The sequence below is a fragment of the Diospyros lotus genome, chromosome 4 (assembly GCF_014633365.1).
Source record: "Diospyros lotus cultivar Yz01 chromosome 4, ASM1463336v1, whole genome shotgun sequence".
Lineage (NCBI taxonomy): Eukaryota > Viridiplantae > Streptophyta > Magnoliopsida > Ericales > Ebenaceae > Diospyros > Diospyros lotus.
The window spans coordinates 32,697,545-32,717,518 of record NC_068341.1 but is presented as its reverse complement, the minus strand read 5'-3'; the positions used below and the strand labels follow the sequence as shown (position 1 = coordinate 32,717,518).

Sequence of the window (19,974 nt, the reverse complement as noted above, 5' to 3'; positions counted from 1 at the left end):
CCATAAAAAAAAAAATAAAAAAGGAGAAAGCCACGGAAAAATTTGAAGATGAAAGTAGGAGGAAGCAAGCATAAGATAAAAAGATGGGAGATGTGAGCACCATTGGGATTCGCTTCCCCCTCACTTTCTCCCTTTTCTTCTTCTCATTCTTTGCCTCCTTCCTTACTATTGGAATTTTCCTTTTCATTTTCTTCTCATTCCTTTCCTTATATGGGAACATCCCCCTTGGATGTCATTGATTGAGAAGGGCTGGCACAATCTCTTGGTGCCACTTGTTGTGATGATATGACATTATCCCCCATAAGCCAATCGACATCCCTCAATCGCTCGTTCATGAGTAAGTTACTGAGGACGATCGCCCCTTCTCTCAAAATTCTATCAATATCAAGTTGGTGCTTCTTCGAGGCAACCCTAATGTTTGGCACCTTAGGCATGTCTTCCTTTATCTTGGTTGAGCGCTAGAATTGGGGAGCTTCCTATTCTATTGGAGGTCTCACCACTAGACATTGAGTTTCAAAATCGTCAATCTTTTTTAGGTTCTCCACAAATAAAGACCCATTGCTCAACACCTTTTGCATTGTGACGAAATATTTTTGGTCTTTCATCGTCCTAGGGGAAAAGAAGAAACCAAAAAGTCCAGTGATAGGGTTCATGTCTCGTTCCTTATAGAGGACCTAAAACCCCATGAGCACTGCCCAATCGTTGTAGTCCAATTGAGTTGGTGTTAGTTCATTCTCACCTAAAAACTACATTCCAAAGAGGCGGAAAAGAAGTCATAGGCCCATCCTTAAGTTGTCAATGTGAATATCTACTCCTTCCCCTCTGACGGTTGGCATATTTTCCCCCATTTTTTGGCCTTCTTAGTTTCCACAAGGACGAAATATCGAACGTCCTACTAATCTCCATATCATGGTCGTTTAAAACTTATCGCTGGCACCGAGAAGGCACTAATGCCTTAGCCCTAAGGCTCTTCCCAAACGCTTGGGTGAACTTAACTCGGACCATCGAAAATTACCTTAGTTTATTAAAGGTTCACAATCCTTCAGGAATAGGTTTTCGAGGTAGGTCCTCGAAGCAAACCCTTCCAAGTCAAATGGGTGAAACAAGCAGGGTCTTTGGGGCTATCAAAAGCTCTTCGCGAACAATTATTCAAGGAAATCTAAACATGTAAGACCTTTGGGTTCTTGGAAGAAATTAGTGGGGTTTCACATGTGGTCCCCTCTTTACTATTTATAGCCAAGTCTTTTGAAATGAAAAATAAGGCTATAATCATTACATGTATGACTTTTTGGGGTACAAAATTCACAAGTCTTTTGCAGCATTCAATGCTTGATAAGTCTTCTAAGAGCTTGATGACCAATGAGTCTTTGAAAATTGGAAAATTTCTTCTACATCTGGACTCTTCAAGGGACTCAATGTCTCAAGGCATTCTTTTAAGTGAGTTCTTTCGCAGGAACTTGGAGCAAGTCCTGACTTTTTTAGGGTGACTTCCCCGTATCTCTGAGTACTCTTCCCTTTGACTTTCAATAAAAAAACAAGAGTAGGGGAACCATTGTTGTAACTTACCCTCCAGAGCAGTTCCCTTGGAGAAGTCTTTAGGGAGAATCCTTAGGGAAATGAGATTATCCTTGGAAGCCCTTCTCTCAAAAGAGCTTTTTGGGGCTAATCCCCTAGAGACCCATCCCACTTAGTTGAGTAATCCTTTCGAACAAGCCTTCGGGGAGACTTGTCTTCCATATTACTTTATCCCACGTTGTTGTGCACAACACGACCTACCTCTCTTTGGGCTTTTTCTTTTGGGGGATCATTCTTCTAGAGGGTTTCTTACTAGGGTCCTTCCAAGCTTAACCACAGAACAGTCGCATATGACCAGGAGAGTTGTGTAACTAGAATTTGATTCGCTCATCCCCCGCATGTGCGTGTCATGTGTCCTAGTCATCCCTATAAATACTCCTCGACCTTTCACGGTCAAGATTCCAATTCCGATCTCCCGATTATTAGTCCAAATACTTCATGCATCTTTAGGCAACCCGAACGACTTTTCCGCATTGCTCTTCGAGAAAATCCTCATATAATTAGACCACCTACTGCATAGAACATCACACTGCATCTGCATACTTTCTCCACCATAGCAATGTTTGACTTAAATATCGGAAGGCCCACATGGGAGAAATTCCCACGTGCCTTCTAACTGCCTTTTGCCTTGTAAACCACATATCTGGAGCAACCTCTTCAGGGATATTTCTCTACTTCCCCTAGTAGCAGATTGAGCATTCCTACAACTATGTTGGCTTTTTTCGGACAAGCTTTTGTATCCACATTTGGCCTTCTCGAGTGTTTGCTGAGTTTTCTTGAAATAAATAAATGTCAATTGATGTAATCCAACAACAATTATATACAATCAAAAAACCATATCTCACTCAAATTGAACATAAGAGTAGAGTATGTCTCATCCAATTAGAGTTTTGATTTAGGTTTGATTTTGGGGGAAGGGGTTAAATTTTGATTTGGGGTAAACTTAACTCCATTGAGAAAATATAGATGTCTTTGGAAGTCGTTCAAACGACGTTGATTATAAGGGCTAACGTGGCTCTATATCCTGAAATACAAAAACTTATTTGATTATTTCAAATTCAACAAAGCCAATTTAACTCCTAAACTAAAATGCAAAGACTAATTTAACAATTCATTAATTTTGTTTTAAAGGTAAATTTCATAGACCACTTTTGAGGTTTGCCTAAGTTGGACCAACTACCCTTATATTTTTAAAAAAATGTCTCCAACCTTACTTTAGTTTTATAAACGAGGATCACAAATCCCTTTATTAACAAATGCTTATCAATTTTATCGTAAATTCTCAAAATGCTTATCTCCATTATTATCATAAAAATCAAAAATTAAAAAAATGAAATAAAACAAAAGTTATAGGTGGCCAACGAGGCATGACCATCATCAGTCACCTACTTTCTAGGTCAGAACCTAGAAGATTTCTTCGGGTTTGGTCGACTAGTTTCAACCCATATTTCTTCTAGATTCGAACAAACCTGAACCCTATAAATCCAAGTCCAACAAGGTTTCTTGAGCCTTAAAGCACCCAAATTTTGGGTTCGCTTGGACCCAAATCTTAGAAGAGAGAGAGATAGGGTTTTTGGCACAACTCTATTGAAAACACAATTGAACTCAAATCAAACCTAGTTGGAAACCCCATTTCTAATGGTTGAGAGCTAGTGAGTAGAAGGTTTTGTCAATCGCAAGTCATCCAAGATGAAAACAACTATCACCATCGAAATACATGAGATTGAGGGAGGGAAGAAAGAGAGTGCAAACGGTTGCTTAGGGGGTAAAATGATCAATTTCAATATTATGTTAGTTATATGAGAAATTTATATGGGGGGGGGGGGGGTAAAATGATCAATTTTTATATTATGTTAGTTATATGAGAAATTTATATTATTTTTAGAAATATGAAATAATAAATGTAATTCTAACAAATCTGGAAATGGTGCTTAAAATTTACCCCTTCCTTCTATAATTTCCAATACAATAAATGGGCGAAGATACCCCCCGACAAGTAACTTCATAGCTCAGGGAAAATCGAAGTAAAAAGAAAAGAAAACTGCGGTGGTTCCTCAAGAAAATGACTTCTTCGTCAAAGCAAGGGATAATGAAAGCTGATGATTGCCCCGCAGAAGGAGAAAAGAGAAGGATGCTTCCTCTAAAGCTGGTTCGCTCTCTGGTTTTGGGGGAAACCATTACCACTCGCCCTTTCCTTTCCCCCCAAAATCGCCATATCCAAGACCTTCCCCACAGCGACAGCGACGCCGATTCACCCAACTCTTCAATAACCCCCAATGCCCACTCTCACAGAAACAGGAAATCGAAATCCAAAGCCAACGCCAAAACGCCATTGTTGCTCTTTATGCCCGCCAAAGAGCTCGTCACCGACACCTACAGGCTCGCCACATTGGCCAGAGACATTGGCATGGACTTGCATCCGAACCCATCTCTCTCTCACATCATCTTCTCGTGGCCATCGTCTTCCCAACCGTCTGCTTCTTCGTCGTTTTCGTCGTCCTCGTACCCGTCTTTCTGGTCGTCGACGTCGCTCTCCTCGTCTTCCTCGTTGTGGTCGCTGCCCAACGACGCTGTTCCCCTACCCTTCCCTTCCCTCGCCGCCGCTTCCGTTTCTCACCTACGCTGCTTCGTCGGCCTCTCCAGAGGATTCTTCAAGTTGGTTTTCTTGAAATCGAGCGTCGCCCCAAGTGACAGAATCGGTGGACAAGCGAGTAACTGGGATTGTTGCTCGGTTTCCTTGATTTCGCGGCGGGGCGGGGATCGAATCGAGTCGATGGATGGGTTCTCTCGTGCTCTGGCCGGGGTGGGTTGGACCCTGTTCAAGACCACGAACAGCCCATCTCTGGATTCTGGAAACAACCGAGTTTGTGGGACGAAATCGGTTTATCTGTTCAGGAAGGTGGATTCGAATCGGGTTCGGATCAAACAGGGAAGTGGGGATGGTGCTACTGCTTCTGGGGAGTGTAGAATTAGGGAGCTGAGGTTGCCCGCTTTGGATTTTCGGAATGCCCCTTTGAGGATTTTGCAATATATCCTTTTGATGACCGGTGATATCTTCTATCTTGCCTAATCTGGTGTGGTTCTCTCTCTCTTTCTGTACATATATTGTGTTTGTTTTGTTTTCTTTGAGGTTGTTCTTCTTGTTGGTAGAACGTTAATTTGGTTGTTTTTTATTGGTATTTTGGTGCGAAAGTGAAATGAGAGTGGGGCTTCCTTATTTATTCTTGCCAACGTTTAAGGTTCAGGGCTGTAGTTTTGAGGAATCTAGTACTTCAAAGAAAATTATCAACAATAATTGTTCACTAATTTAAGTACTTGTAATTCATCTGTTCCAAATTGGCTGGAACTGATCCAAATCGCTTCATGGAATAGGAGGAGTAAGGCTTGGCGTGATGTTTATAGAGTCTACTAGTGTCGAAGTATTCTAGGAGAATTCCCTTATCACTCCTTACACGAAATTTCCCTAATGGTTGTATATATCTCAATATGTAGCACCTGCTTCCAAATACACCCCCCCCCCCCCTCCCCACTACATTTCAAATTAGGTCTTTTACAATTCCCAAATCTTACAAGGAGTTTGATTTGTTTTGGGTATTTAGATACTTGCAACTCAGAAAATACATGATGATTTTTTTAGTCAGGGTTTTGGGGGCTGAAAATACATGATGAGTATATAAATCATGATGACATTCAAGAAACTTAGAACTGTGAAACTCTCTGCTATGCTTTGATCAAACCCTTGCAGCGACGCCTTTCTCATTCTAAGCTTCTTACATAGGATTTCCAAAACTTTTGATTTTTTCTTTTAGAAAGTGACCCCATGTATGCCTACACAAATCATCAACTATGAGGAAGGTGTAGTGCCTGTTTTCTTTGTTGTTTTCAAGCCATTTTCAATTTTTAATTTTTCAAAACACTGAAAACATGTTTACTTTGCTGTTTTCAAAAATAAGAAAAAAATTTGTAAAAGAAACTCAAAACAACATAATGTTGTTTTGAGTGTTTTTAGCCAAAACATGTTGAAAAATCCAAAACACGGACCCCCCCCCCCCCCCCGGTCCCCTCTCTGTCTCTCTATGCACTCACTACCTACTCCACCATCTCCTCGTCCTCTCCATTCTCTAGGCGGCCAACCACCGCCGCTGCCATTGACGACCAAGGGCTTTGGTCATCACATCTACATCACCATCGCCATCGCTTGTATCGTGCCCACGCCCAGCCAGCCTCGGCCTTGAGAGAGAAACCCACTATCGTCGTCGCCTGCAGTCTCCCTTGCCAACATCGCTCGCACCCACCTTGCCGGCCACAGAAACTTGCCCCGCTGCTCGCACCGTCGTCGCTCCTGCCATCACTGTCTCTCTCTCTCTTCACCTTGCTTGACCAAAAATTGAAAACGTGTTTACTTTGCTATTTTCAAAAAATTTTGTAAAAGAAACTCAAAACAAGTGTTTTTAGCCAAAACATGTTGAAAAATCCAAAACACGGGCACCCCCCACCCCCCCCCCCCCCCCCGCCTCCTCTCTGTCTCTCCATACACTCACTACCTACACCATCTCCTCGTCCTCTCCATTCTCTAGGCGGCCAACCACCACCGCTGCCATTGACGACCAAGGGCTTTGGTCATCACATCTACATCACCATCACCATCGCTTGTACCGTGCCCACGCCCAGCCAGCCTCGGCCTTGAGATAGAAACCCACTATTGTCGTCGCCTGCAGTCTCTCCTGCCAACACCGCTCGCACCCACCCGATCGCCCCCACCTTGCCGGCCACAGAAACTTGCCCCGTTGCTCGCACCGCCGTCGCTCTTGCCATCACCGTCTCTCTCTCTCTCCACCTTGCTTGACCAAAAATTGGGTTTGGCTGAAAGTTTGAACTTAGATCTATGGCGATTCGGTCGTTGGATCTTGCTAATTTTTGGTATGTTGGTCGATGGGGATGAGGGTGTCGAGTGGTTGTCTCCGATCACCGGAAATCGGGTGGTGACTAACAGTGCATTTTTCAGTTTTGGCCGAAAATTAAAAATTAAATCTATAAAAATCCAGCTGTTAAATTTGGCTCATTTTTGTGTATGTTAACCCCCTTGGTTTCGTGTTTCTAATGATAGGCTTTGATTATGGGAATCTTCAACCACTGGTGGCGACGGTTGTGGCTGGTTTAGGAATAATATATCATAAAATAATTTTTCTCAAAATTCTAAAGTAAACTCGTTTTTTAATTTTCTGTTTTGAGAAATGGTTTTTTAGAATAACAAAAAGAATGCGTTTTTAAATATCTCAAAACAAACAGTCAAAACACAAAATTGAAAATGAATTCAAAACTCAAAATTGAAAACTGAAATACTCTTCGAACACCACCGTATTTTTTTTCACCTAAACTGTCAATGCTACTGGATCTCATCAAATCTATGCGTATCAACTCAAATGGTTGATTTGTGGCACTTAAAACAATTTTCTTACAAGAATATTTGATTTAATTTCCTAATTGACACTGCCACACAGTCTCTTTTAGGAATTTCTAATCTAGGAATCTTTTTGACAAGTAATTTCGTGGACTGCTTAGATATTGTATTACAATTCACACATTCTGACCTTTCATGCTTGTAGGTCTACTTATGACGAGAATGCAGAATTGCATAACACAAGTAATGGTGCAATACAGAGGAAATTATATGATGATCTAGGACCAGTCATGTTAAGTTTTACGTCATGAATTGATGACCAACCTTATAGAGCTAATAAAATTCAGACTCATCCTGCACTGCATTCACATATTTGACCGAACTATTGCTATTGACATTTAAGTGTTTAAGCATAGAGGACGTCATTCAAGTCTGTTCTTCCCAGGTGAAGTGAGAGAATATATCCCTCTATTCTACTAGATTGTCCATCACCAAAATTGACAAAAGCTCCATAACTTTCTACAGTAGTATCACATGACTTTTACATAGAGCATCCACTATCTAAATACTTGGTATTTCATTTATAATCCTTGAATGCAGTCAATGCAGTGTGAACTACATATGCTCTAAGGTCCTCTTTCCTAACCCAAGCAACTTTTTTTCACCGGAATATTTTTCTTTGAATAATTTCAAGATCTTTGAACATCTTTCTTCAAAGAATGTTGAATTTTCTTAATGCTTTGCTTGGATTTTCTCTCCCTATTCGAATTCTTTGGACCATTCTTAGATGACCTATGTTAAATTTCTAGATCAATAAGATTTTTGGTTGTTAATCTTCTCCTTAATTTAGGGCATATAGGTCTAATATGTCCAACAGTTTCATAATTATGACGCTTAAAAACAAAAGGAATATTTTGCGCCTTGGCATGAGCCCGAGTTACCATGATTTTGTTAACTTTGAAATTGAGCCAGTGTAGTGAAGACCCTTCTTGTCTAACATAGACTTTGGGATGCTCAAAAGCTGCTCCAATTTTTTCAATGCTGAATTGGAACTCTTAGTTGCGAGATTGAGTTGTTTAAATCCACTTAGAGTTTATTAACCTCATGCCTGAGGAGTTCCTTTGAGTCCTCCAAGGCATGAATCTTCATGTCTTTAGTGACAAACTTCTCGATCATAGTACAATTGCCAGTCAAATATAGAAACCTATTATTGGCATACTTCAAGTTGAGGTTTGAGAAGATCCGGCTCTTTCTTCAACTTTAGAGCAAACTTGAGATTTTCTATCTTTAATTAGGGGCTTCTAATAATCAAACTATCATAAGTAGTTAGCATGTGTTGATTCCAGCTACCAATAGAATTTGGTGAAGGGACAAACATAGTACGACTATGAGAATCATTATCCGATTGATTGTTGTCAAAATCATCTCAAGGAGCATTCAATACTTGACCTTTATGTTTCAACCTCTCTGAACATTCATTAGCAGAGGACCAGTTTGGATCAGCTTTTGTTTTTCAGTTTTTAGTTTTTGTTTTTATCATTTTGTCAATGAAAATGGAAAATGGCCTTTTGTTAATTGGTTTTGTTATTTTTCAAAACTTTGAATATAAGAAAAAGGTATTTTCATAATTTTCACTTTGTTTTCATTTTTCTTCCCTTACCTACTTCCTCACCTCCAGCAAACATGGAATTCAATTCCTTAGATGGGACATTTTCCATGTATTTTTCATGCTATCAAACACACTCTTAATGTCATTCATCTTCATCATCATCATCATCATCATCAACTGCACATCATCCAACCAAATTAGCATCTGTGGGACAACATTGATAATATCAATTAACTTCTACAAGTCACATTAACAATACAAATCCATGCAAAAGAACAATGTGAAAAAAATTTACCCTCGATACCCTTCTAACACAACCCTCCAAGGAAATGTTGAGATAAAGTTACATCTTCATATGAAAAAGCTTCATGAGTTGGCGGTGAATAAAGATAATTTATAAAGTTGTGTTCTATCACATAGTTGATATTGTGAAACCAACTTGTATAACATGGAAACACAACACTGGAATTTAACGCTGTTAAAAATGTTATTTAAACTACATCACGTAATAACTATCTCTTTGCCATTCACCATTTTCTTCCCCTCCCCAACACCTCTTTTCTCTATCTAGTTGGTCTCATAACATGAGTCACTTTTCAGGCAGATTTGGTGGTTTAACTCATTTGTTAGATTTTATTTGAGAGAGAGTTGACATCTGGTGAAGAAAAATGAAGCCAGGAAGAGTGTTTTTTGTTTCAAGTAAATTGCCAACTGCATTCCTACAGTCCCTTTGGTCGATTTCCTTGCCGATTAGAGATTTGAAGATTTTCATGGCTTCCAAGGAAATAAAACAAAGCAGAAGTCAAAAAAGAAGAGTGTGCATTCTTTCTCTCTAGATTGGCCCAAGAGAAGATTCACTAAGCTTTTGATGATCGTATTGATTTTGGTTTGCAATGGAATTGACAAAGATGCTAGCAGGCTAACCTTGCACCAGCAGTATCAATTACTGTTGTTCAAAGACAAGGAGAGGTATTTGAATGCCTCAATTGATGTTGGGGTCAAGGACTCTGACAAAGAATATTCTAGTTGACGTTTCCAATTAGCCTACAAAAGCAGTGCATTGAGATTTTAGAGAGAATAGGAGTAGGCATCGAAATCCATCTCTCTAACTTGGGAGGTGGATAGGCTTGTTGGCTGATATGGTTTATGTGCGATAAACCATTCAAATGGGGGTTGAATTGGATAGGTTTGCTAGGAAAGCGAATAGGATTGCTGGACTCCTAGTTATTTATTGGATTTTTTAGTAGGTTTTGGCTCTTGAATTAGTAGCCTCTAGAGGTGGGAAAGTTGCAAAGAATGATGAATGATGTTGAAAGTTGCAGAGAAAGAGACAAAGTAGAGGGAGGGAGGGAGTTTTAGATAAAACTGAAGTTTTTGTTGCTTATATACACGTTATTAAGAACATTTTGGTGGGATCTCAAGAAAATTGATAGGATTCCTATTAAGTAAAGGAATACATTGCTTGAATTTCAACTCCAGATTACAAGGAATGAAAAATAGAAGAAAAGAATGGGCATTTGAGAGGCCCAGAACTCTCCTAAAGAAAGTGGGAAATTGTTGTTGAATTAGGCTGTAGGGCTCCCAAGTAACTTCCAATAACGGTAACCCCTTCTATTGAATTAGAACATCCAATCCACGTAAGTTATTGCCTATTCCTGGCCTAACTCCCAACACCGCCTATGGCTCTACTAGCATCTCTAGATTTGCACTCAGTTAGCGGGGAATCTCCACATTGGCTTCAACGCCCCTCTTGCCTCACATAGTTGGGACACATGGAAGACGGGGTGAATAATGTGACGGTAGGGTCAACTTGTAGGCTACAAGCCTTACCTCCTTTTTCAATTTCGAATGGACCATAAAATCTAGGAGCTAACTTCTCATTTGAACTGGTAGCCAATGTTTTTCTGCGATAAGGCATTAGCTTCAAATCGACTAAGTCCCCTACCTTGTACTTCACTCTCTTCTTTTCATATATGCCCCCTTTTTCATTACCGTTTGGGCTCTTAGTAGCTGTGCCTTCAGTTCTTCCAAGATTTGATCTTTTTCAATCAACTATTGCTCAACCACCAAAATAGGAGTGGATCCCCTTTCAAACTTCAATAATGCTGGTGGTTCTCACCCATACACTGCCTGGAATGGGGTTAGCCTTGAAGCTATGTGGTATGAAGTGTTACACCATAATTCAGTAGCCACATGTACCAAGCTTTAGGTTTGGAGGAAGCAAAATAGCGTAGGTGTGTTTCCAGGGTCTTATTAAGTACCCCTGTTTGGCCATCTGTTTGTGGGTGGTAAGCTGTGCTACGGTGGAGTTTTGTGCCTTGGTGGCGAAACAATTTCTCCCAAAATTTGCTCATGAAAATCTTGTCCCTAGAATCGTGGTAGACCATGGAGCCTCACAACTTCCTTGATAAAAACCCCTGTCACCTCTCCTGTTGTACATGGATGCTTAAGTCCAATAAAATGTCCATACTTACTAAGTTTGTCCACCACCACCAAGATTGAGTTCATTTTGCATGACCTCGGTAAGCCCTCAAAGAAATCCATAGCAATGTCGTCCCAAATTTGATTTGGGATAGGAAGGGGCTGCAAGAGTCCTCCTGGCATTAGGGCCATACATTTGTTTTGTTGGCAAACATCACAATTACTCACATACTGGTGGATGCCACGCATCATTCCCAGCTATTAGACATTAGCTGCAATCCTCTTGTAATTTTTAAAAAATCCCGAGTACCCTCACACACTTCCATCATGTCCCTCATGAAGTAGTAGCGAAATGAGAGAAGATTCCCTTGGTAGGTACAGCCGACCCTTGTATAGGAGTTGGCTGTCCGCCAATTGGAAATTGGGTCGAGAGGAAGGATCAAACTAGAGGTCTTTGACAACCCTTTGCAACCTTTCATTTTTTTCTACTTCGCGAGCCAATTGTTAAGGCTAATAAGGTTGCGAAGTGGCTGATTTGGCACAGGCCATCTGTTGCCTTATTTTCCAATCCTGGGCGGTATTATATCTCAAACTGAAATCCCATTAATTTCACCATCCATTTTTGATATTCTGGACTCACTAGTTGCTGCTTCAATAGAAATTTGACTCTTTTGGTCAATTCGAACCACAAACTTCCTTCCTAACAGGTAATGTCTCCATTTTTGCACTACAAACATGATGACCACCAAATCTCATTCATAAACCAATTTCCTCCTTCCTAATTGACTAAAAGCATGGCTAAAATAAGCAATTGGTCTGTGATCTTACATTAATACTGCCCCCATACCTTGTCCCGATGCATTCGATTCAACCACAAATGGCTTGCCAAAATCTGGCTAGGCTAAAACTGGTAGAGACACCATTTTAGCCTTAAGCTGTTGGAAGGCTTGCTCGGCTGCCTCATCATAGGAAAAAATTGTTCTTCTATAGTTGCTCCATGAGAGGTCATGCCAGCCTACCATAGTCCTTAACAAATTGTCTATAATACCCCGTGAGCCCTAGAAAGCCTCTCAATTCCTTCAACGTTGTAGGAGTGGGCTAATCTAACATAGCTTGCACCTTGCTACGATTAGCGGAAACACCTTGCTGTGATATGATGTGACCCAAATATTCAATTTCTAGTTGCCCAAACAAGCACTTCTTCCTATTCGCAAACAACTGGTTATCTGCCAACACTTTCAAAACACAACATAAATGTTGTGCATGTTGTTAAAAATCCTTGCTAAAAACCAGTATGTCATCGAAAAATACCAACACAAAACGCCTCAATTGCTCCCTGAAAATGTCATTCATCAATGATTGAAATGTGGCTGGTGTGTTCATCAACCCGAATGGCATGACGAGAAACTTGTAATGACCTTCATGTGTCTGAAAGTAGTCTTTGGAACATCTTCATGTTTGACCTGAATCTGATGATAACCAGACTTAAGATCAAGTTTGGAGAAAACCGTGGTCCCATGTAGCTCATCAAGCAGTTCCTTGATTACCGAAATTGGAAATTTGTCGAGGACTGTCACCTTGTTCAAAGCCCTATAGTTCACACAAAAACATCACTTCCCATCCTTCTTCTTGACAAGCAACACCAGACTAGAAAAAGGGCTAGAATTTGGTTGTATAATCCTAGCAGTTAACATTTTCTAAAGGTATAATCCTACCGACCATTTTCTCAATCTTGTTTTTCTAAAGGTAAAGGTAATGATAGGGCCATACACTGATCGGTATAGTGCCTGGTAGCAGATTGATTGCATGGTCTTTTTCCTGGAAGGAGGCAGCCTCTTCGGGGTTGTAAACACCCCCTCAAATTCAACCAACACCTGCTTTAGGAACAAAGGAACTTCTGCTTGTCATTCATTGAATTCTGCTACCATTATCCCTAGTTTTTGTAGCATCCCTTCTCCATTCTCCTTAAAGGCCTTCATCATAGTGTTCAAGGATACCAAGGTTTTGCTCAAGTTGGGGTTTCCCTGCAAAGTCACAGCCATTCTCCCAACCTGAAACTTCATAGTTAAGGCCTTCCAATTCACGTTCATTTTTCCCACGGCAGCTAGCCACTTCATCCCAGGGATTATATTAGAGCTACCCAATTCCAGGGGTAGGAAATCTTCCACAATTTGCAAATTTTGGAGGGTAAACTTCACCCCTTTGCAAATACCCACCCCTTGCATTGCCATACCGATCCCCATTATCACCCCATACCTTGTCGTTCGTGTCTTTGGCAGACCCAACTCCCGCACCAACTTTGTTGCAATGAAATTTTGGGTGGCTCCTCCGTCAATGAGCACCACTATAGGCTTCCCTTCTATTTGTCCCCTAAGCTTCATCGTTTGTGGAGTAGTTAATCCCACACCCAATTCATTGAAAGTTCAATTACCTTGCCCCCATGCGCCAGCTCTTTTTCCTCCGTCTCCAATGTCTCCTCCTCAACCCCTATATCTCCTAACTCTTCATCAGAGATCATCATGACTTGGAGTTCCCATTTTTTACACCAGCTTATAGAGTACTTCTCATTGCAGTGAAAACATAAGCCCTTTTCACGCTTTGCTCTCCATTCAGCTTCACTAAGTCGCTTAAATGGGGGATTATTGCTGCCACCTGTGACCTGTGTCCCTGTGGGGTATCAAATTTGGGGGAAAAAATTGGACTCCTCACCTGAACTGAGGAGGGTCGAGTGGGGTTTGATGTGGAGATGAGAGGATACTTACCCCTTGATGATCCGACATAACCAAAACACTACTGTAGAGCTGCATTCTTATTCTCAATGTTTTGAGTCGTTTACATGATTCGCTCTTAGTCCCTGGGGTTGTAATACTCACATCTCAGCTCGTATCTCGGGTTTGAGACCATTGATGAAGTGACCTTCTAGAAACGCATCAGAGACTTTTGCCATAGGCACGACCAAGATCTCAAACAACAATCGATAGTCCCTGACAGACCCCTCTTGCCGAAGAGCCAAGAATCACTCCTCCAACGTCCCTTCTTGTGTGGAGCAAAAGTGGTTTAGTATCCCCTGTTTAAGCTCTTTTGAACTTCAAACTCCGTTTCGTCGAGTCTCCCATTGAAACCACGCTAGAGCCCCTGCTTCAAAACACAGAGTAGCCGACTTGATTTTCTCCTCCTCGGACAGCTGATTGATAGTGAAATATCTTTCGGCTCAGAAAATCCATTCATCTGGATCTTCCCCTTCAAAAATTGGCATCTCCAACCTTCTTCCTCGCATTTCCAACTGCCAATTTCTTCCTCCAATTCCACCCACAAACTCCTTGCCCATTCCAATTCCAGGAGATATCTCAGAATATTGGGTGAATTCCGAAGGCCTATCCCCCTCCGCTTTGTTCTTCCCCTTTCGTTCTTGATCCTCCCATTTAGTCCTCAAGTATGTGAACTGCTCTAGCATGATCGCTACATTGCTTACCATTGTCTGCACCTCCCCTCTCATGGTGTCGACTCCCATCTACATCCCTTCCATCTTCACCTCTAACTCCCCAACTCTGTTTGACAAATTCACCATTGGGATCGTTGGGCTCTAATACCAAATTGGTGGGATCTCAAGAAAATTGATAGGATTTTGATTAAGGAAGGAAATACACTACTTGAATTGCAACTCTAGATTACAAGGAATGAAAAATAGAAGAAAAGAATGAGCATTCGAGAATGAAAAATAGAAGAAAAGAATGAGCATTCGAGAGGCCCAGAACTCTCCTAAAGATTCTACTCAATATTTTTCTTCACTTCTCTCTCTCGTCTATTCCCTATTTATAGGTTGTTGTTTTCCCTCCCATAACCGCATCTGGTTATGCACATGCTGGTTATACACAAACTAGCCAAGTTCTGATTCTACCCCTTGGTGCACATGCCGGCTGTTATGCAATCCCAATTGTGTTACCATTCTGGCCTTGGCTCTTGAAACGCCTTTGATAGGTCCGCTGCACCGAAGGCCTATCACATGTATCATAGAGCAAAAACATATGTTAGAAGTTGAAGAGAAGATACTAAAGTTTTCCAATTACAATGGAACCATTATCTCTTTGTTTTAGTGATGGATGAACTTAGGAAGCATACCTAAGAAAATATGCTCTGATCTGTGTTGATCTGTGTTATTTGCAGATGACACTGAGTTCATGAATGAGAGGAAAGAAGGCATGAATACTAAGCTTGAGGTTATGTGGAGACACCTTAGAATTCAAAGGTTTTGAGCCATATAAAAAGCTAAATATTCATCGGCTTAGTAAAACTAGAAACATATGGTGTTATGGTGAGAATTGAAGATCAAGTCATTTCAAGAAAAAATTAGTTCAAATATGTTGGATCATTGAAGATGTTGCAAAACTAAGGAGGGATAGTTAAAATGAATAAATGCTTCTATTAAAATGGTTTAGTCATATGAGAAGAAAACCAATTGATGCTCTTTTGATAAGAGTTGATGAAATGAGATACATTCATCCTCTTGCTTCTGCTTCTTCTCTTGGTCAAAGTTAAGAACTTTGAATGAAAAAATTAGCCTTTAAAATTGTCAAACCTTTTTATATGTCAAAGGTGAAAATATGTTGAAGCTCAAGACTTGAAAAAGAAAACTAGATTGAAGATTCAGCGTGAGGTTCAAATATGTTGCAATGAGTTCAGAACAGATCAAACTAGTTTGAACAAGGAATTCAAATGGACCTGGAGACTATTCAAAGGTTAATGTTACAATTGTCAAATGTTATTGTTGTTGATCAAAGCTAGAATTTTTAATGTTTGTAAACATTATGATACAAAGGTAGCCTTCTAAATTGTCAAATCTTGTTATATGTAAAAGGTGCAAAATATGTTGAAGCCCAAGATTTGAAAAAGAAAAGTTAGAAAACTAGATTGAAGATTTAGTGCAAAGGCCAAGTATATCACAATGAGTTCAAACCATAGTTACCGGATTTGGATCACATGGTCTAGATTTTGATTCTTTTATGCCCCATAATTGCAAAGAATGCGATTTGAAACCCCAAGAATGGGGATCCCTACTCGATGCATTGAGTGTAGTTAAAACAATTAAAAACTAGGAATGAAACTTCAAATTAGAATAATTTTCAAATAAAATTAGAGAAAAGAAAGCTTGTCTACCCATTTTCTTGTGTATTCTATTGCATTTTGAATTATGTTCAAACCTAACTTTGTTTGCATAGGATCCTTCATTCCATAAGTTGTACAAGAACATAGAAAATTCAAAACAAAAGGAACCAACTTCTATAAGAGCAAAGTACCAATCTCAACTACTTTTGACTCTTAAGTGCAACTACAAAAGGTCACCGCGACTCAAAATATGAACCAATTTAGCCTTATGCTAAATTACCTTACCAATTTAGCCTATGTTAATTAAATCTGTTTGTTTAGATATTGTGTAGTTCAATATCTTTGTTAATTCCTGTGCTGATGGGACTCTCCCAGCTTCAACCTGATAAATGAATTTCCAATCTGGTTGCTTGTTGATTTGAAAAGTTACTATTTTTGTTTTTTATTTTCAACACACACTTAACACGAAGAAACTAGGGGTTTACATAAGCCATCTTTGATTGTGGAACAGGTCGGTTTATGGAGACAAAACGCCCTATAAATCCTGTGATTATCATCTGAACCTGGTTTTCGAGCTTTATGACATGAGGCAGCAGTAAAGGGATACTGGAAAGGTTCTGCTAACCACAAGAGAGAGTACAAAAGGAACTTGAATCAGGAGTGATTTTGAGTAGTAGCAGCGGCAGCAGCAGCAGCAGTTGTACAAATTAAGAAATATAGGTAGGAGCTGTTGATTGATCTGAACTGCTGTCACATACGTACATCAAAGGCCTCTTTGTACATGAAATGCAAGCTCTTGAAGAAATTTCTTTCATCTTAAGTCCCCACTCTCTACCAACCAAATAGCTTTCGCGGTCTCTTCTATGTTCTGTGGGTAATGATTTTCTTTTTCTTAAATTTGTAAACCGAAGGTAAAGGCAATTTTGTCCCCCTACGTTGAAAGCTGGCCTATCTTTCCTTATATTTCTTCGGGCTCATGTTCAATATTTATGGTCATAACCTTAAATTTAATTAATTTTTAAATATTATTTAATTTTATTAATAATTTAATCTAAACAACATAGGGCATATGATGACCACAAAGGTATAGTTGTATTGACTGGCTATTTTACAAACTCACTTAAAAGGGTAGGGCAGGGTAGGTAAAGATTGACTGTTAAAAGTTATATTATTATGGTAGGTAACATTATATCTTTACATGACAGTCATTGTACGTTAGTAAATAAATTAATATCTATATCAACATATAAGTAGTATTAATAATGATGTGTTGATATATTTGATAATAAAGTACTAACAATGGCATGGGTTTAAAATGTTAAACAGTACACAAATTAAAATAAAAAGGTTGACATTATAACTTAATATATAATATCAATGTAAAATATGTATTTCTAGTAGTATTTTTACAATAAATATTATATGATAATATATTAAATTAAGAATAATACTATTGATATACCTTTGTGTACACTTTGAACTACACAAAGGTATATCAATGACAAAAATATCCCTTATGAGGCACATAGAGACGCGTGAGGCGCATGGAGAGGCGCATGATATTTTGGTCATAATACCCCTTGTGTAGTCTAAGATGTACAAAAATAGTATACATGTAGCATGATTCTTAAATTAAATAAGAAATTTAGGCTGAAAAAGGTCCTTTAAGATCCAATTCTAAGGGTTAAATCCTAATGCCATCCTCATAGGGATTACATGATTGTTTAGCAAGTTTTTTCTATTACAATTATCGCTCTGCAAATTTTTTTTTTTCTTTTTTTTTTTTTTTTTTTTGGGGGGGGGGGGGGGGGGTATAACTCTAAAAATGAATTATTTTAACATTTAGATAGAAAACAATTTTCGTGTTTATGTTTGGTTGATGATGGAAGAGTATTTTTAACTGTCAAATTACCAAAAGGTGCTGCCAAAATTATTTTTTTTAGTTTTCTTATGGATAAATCACATTCAGCATCCTTAATGTTTAACTAAAATACATAAAAAACACTTCTAAACATTTGATAAATGACGTAAGCTCACTAAACTTTACAACTCTAATCAACACTTTTCTTCAGCTTTACTTCATATACATTAAAATTTTAATATGATAAAAATAAATTTATATTTTTCTCTCCCCTTGCTCTTCTCATATGACAAACTAGTCAAAATTCATTTGTTCATTAGTTTTCTCCACTCAAAATCAATGATGATTTAGCCATTATTAAATTAGAAAGAAAAAAAATTAATAAACTGTTAAATTCTAACCCTAACAAGGGTGACTAAAGGGATTGGATTGGAGGGCCCTAGGCCATTATTAATTTAAGGCCCCCAACCCCTTAATTAAAAAAAATTAAAAAATTATTAATCTTATTTTAATAATAAAATTAAAATAATTATTTTATTTCAGTAACTTTCTTCATTTCTTTTATTTTTAATTTTTTATAATTATTTATCTCTCTCTCTTTTTTCAATTATTAATTAAAAGTAAAACAATTCTGAACAACAGCAAACAAACATGGCTGACTATTGAAATATTTGTAGAGCCCTCCTATTTTGGAAACCCTAGGCACATGAGTCGACCTTGACCCTAACCAACTTGTCAAACATAGGAGAAAATATAAAGATATTTTAATCATTAACATATAATAATTTTAATCATGGTAGAGGAAAAAATACAAATAGAGTTGTAAAATTATAAAAGATCACAGTCATTTCTCAAATTTTAGTAACAATATTGAATGTAATTTACCTTAATTTTTTTATAAAAAAATATTTTTAACAAGAAATTTATTTTTAAAATATAAATATTAATTTTAAAATAGCAATCACAATCATTAATCTCATTTGCAAGATTGACTACATGAGTTCTAATTTTTCAGGCTGTCTTTACTATTGTAATATCTTTTGAAAGATCATTACATGATTTACATCTAACATCAATTTTTATCTATATCATCCGCAACAATGTATCTATATTCTCAATATATAACCATATATGATTAGACTGTAATACCATGCTAACACAATCATGAAATATCACAATTACATTAAATATTCAACCTAAATTCCAATATCAAAGGGCAAAAGACATAAAAATGCTCTCAAACTTTATCCAAATAGCCAATTGGGTCCCTCAACTTTGAACTGAACCTATTATGCTCCTCGATTTTTTAATTTGAAATAAACACACACCTCACTTTGCAATTTCATTCCAAGCATGCATCTTGAATTTTTGTGAGATTGGCACGTGAAACCATGCACGTATGAGGAAAGTGATGGGTGAATAGCCATGTTTCCTTCCTATCGATGACGAACGGGAAAGACGACCACCCACGTCATCAGACCTCTGCTGCCCGCCCACACCCACAACATTGCTATCGTCAACCCCGATCAACGTCGTCATTGGTCACCAGCATGAGGAAGGCGAGCGAGCGACCAACTACTCGCCTTCCATGCCGTTGCCATCATCGACTTGCCGCTGCCCATCTATATCCGTCATCGGCAATCGCTCGCCTCCTATGCCGCCAACAGAGAGTGAGAGAAAGGCAGCAATCACCGAGCGAGAGTGAGAGAGACACAACGACCAACGATAGACGAGAGCGAGAGCGAGAACGATTTGCAAAGAGGCAGTGACCACTGGTGACGATCCAAAGTTCCAATCCAAAGTTCCAACGAGAGAATTCAATGCGTAAGGTATGTAAGAGAATTTGATGCCGTCGTCGGCCACCACCAGAGAGGCAACGACCATTACTAGCGTTGTCAATGTTTAGGAGAGAAGTGTCTAGGACATGTATCTCATGCGTGCCCAATTGCAAAATCAAGTGTGTATTTGTTCCAAATTTAAGAATTGAGGAACATGATCGGTTTA

At 38.9% G+C, this 19,974-nt stretch overlaps 1 protein-coding gene across 1 annotated transcript; it reads left to right on the top strand.

The window, feature by feature from the left end:
* The first annotated feature begins 3,622 nt into the window (after nt 1–3,622).
* On the top strand, nt 3,623–17,070 carry LOC127800438 (uncharacterized). Its single transcript, XM_052335046.1, has 2 exons — nt 3,623–4,649; nt 16,621–17,070. The coding sequence occupies exon 1, from the start codon at nt 3,638–3,640 to the stop codon at nt 4,643–4,645; it is 1,008 nt and encodes a 335-aa protein (XP_052191006.1). The 5' UTR covers nt 3,623–3,637; the 3' UTR covers nt 4,646–4,649; nt 16,621–17,070.
* The last annotated feature ends 2,904 nt before the right edge of the window (nt 17,071–19,974 follow it).

Coding starts and splice junctions, on each gene's coding strand:
- LOC127800438 (XM_052335046.1), top strand. CDS start 3,638: ATGACTTCTTCGTCAAAGCAAGGGATAATGAAAGCTGATGATTGCCCC.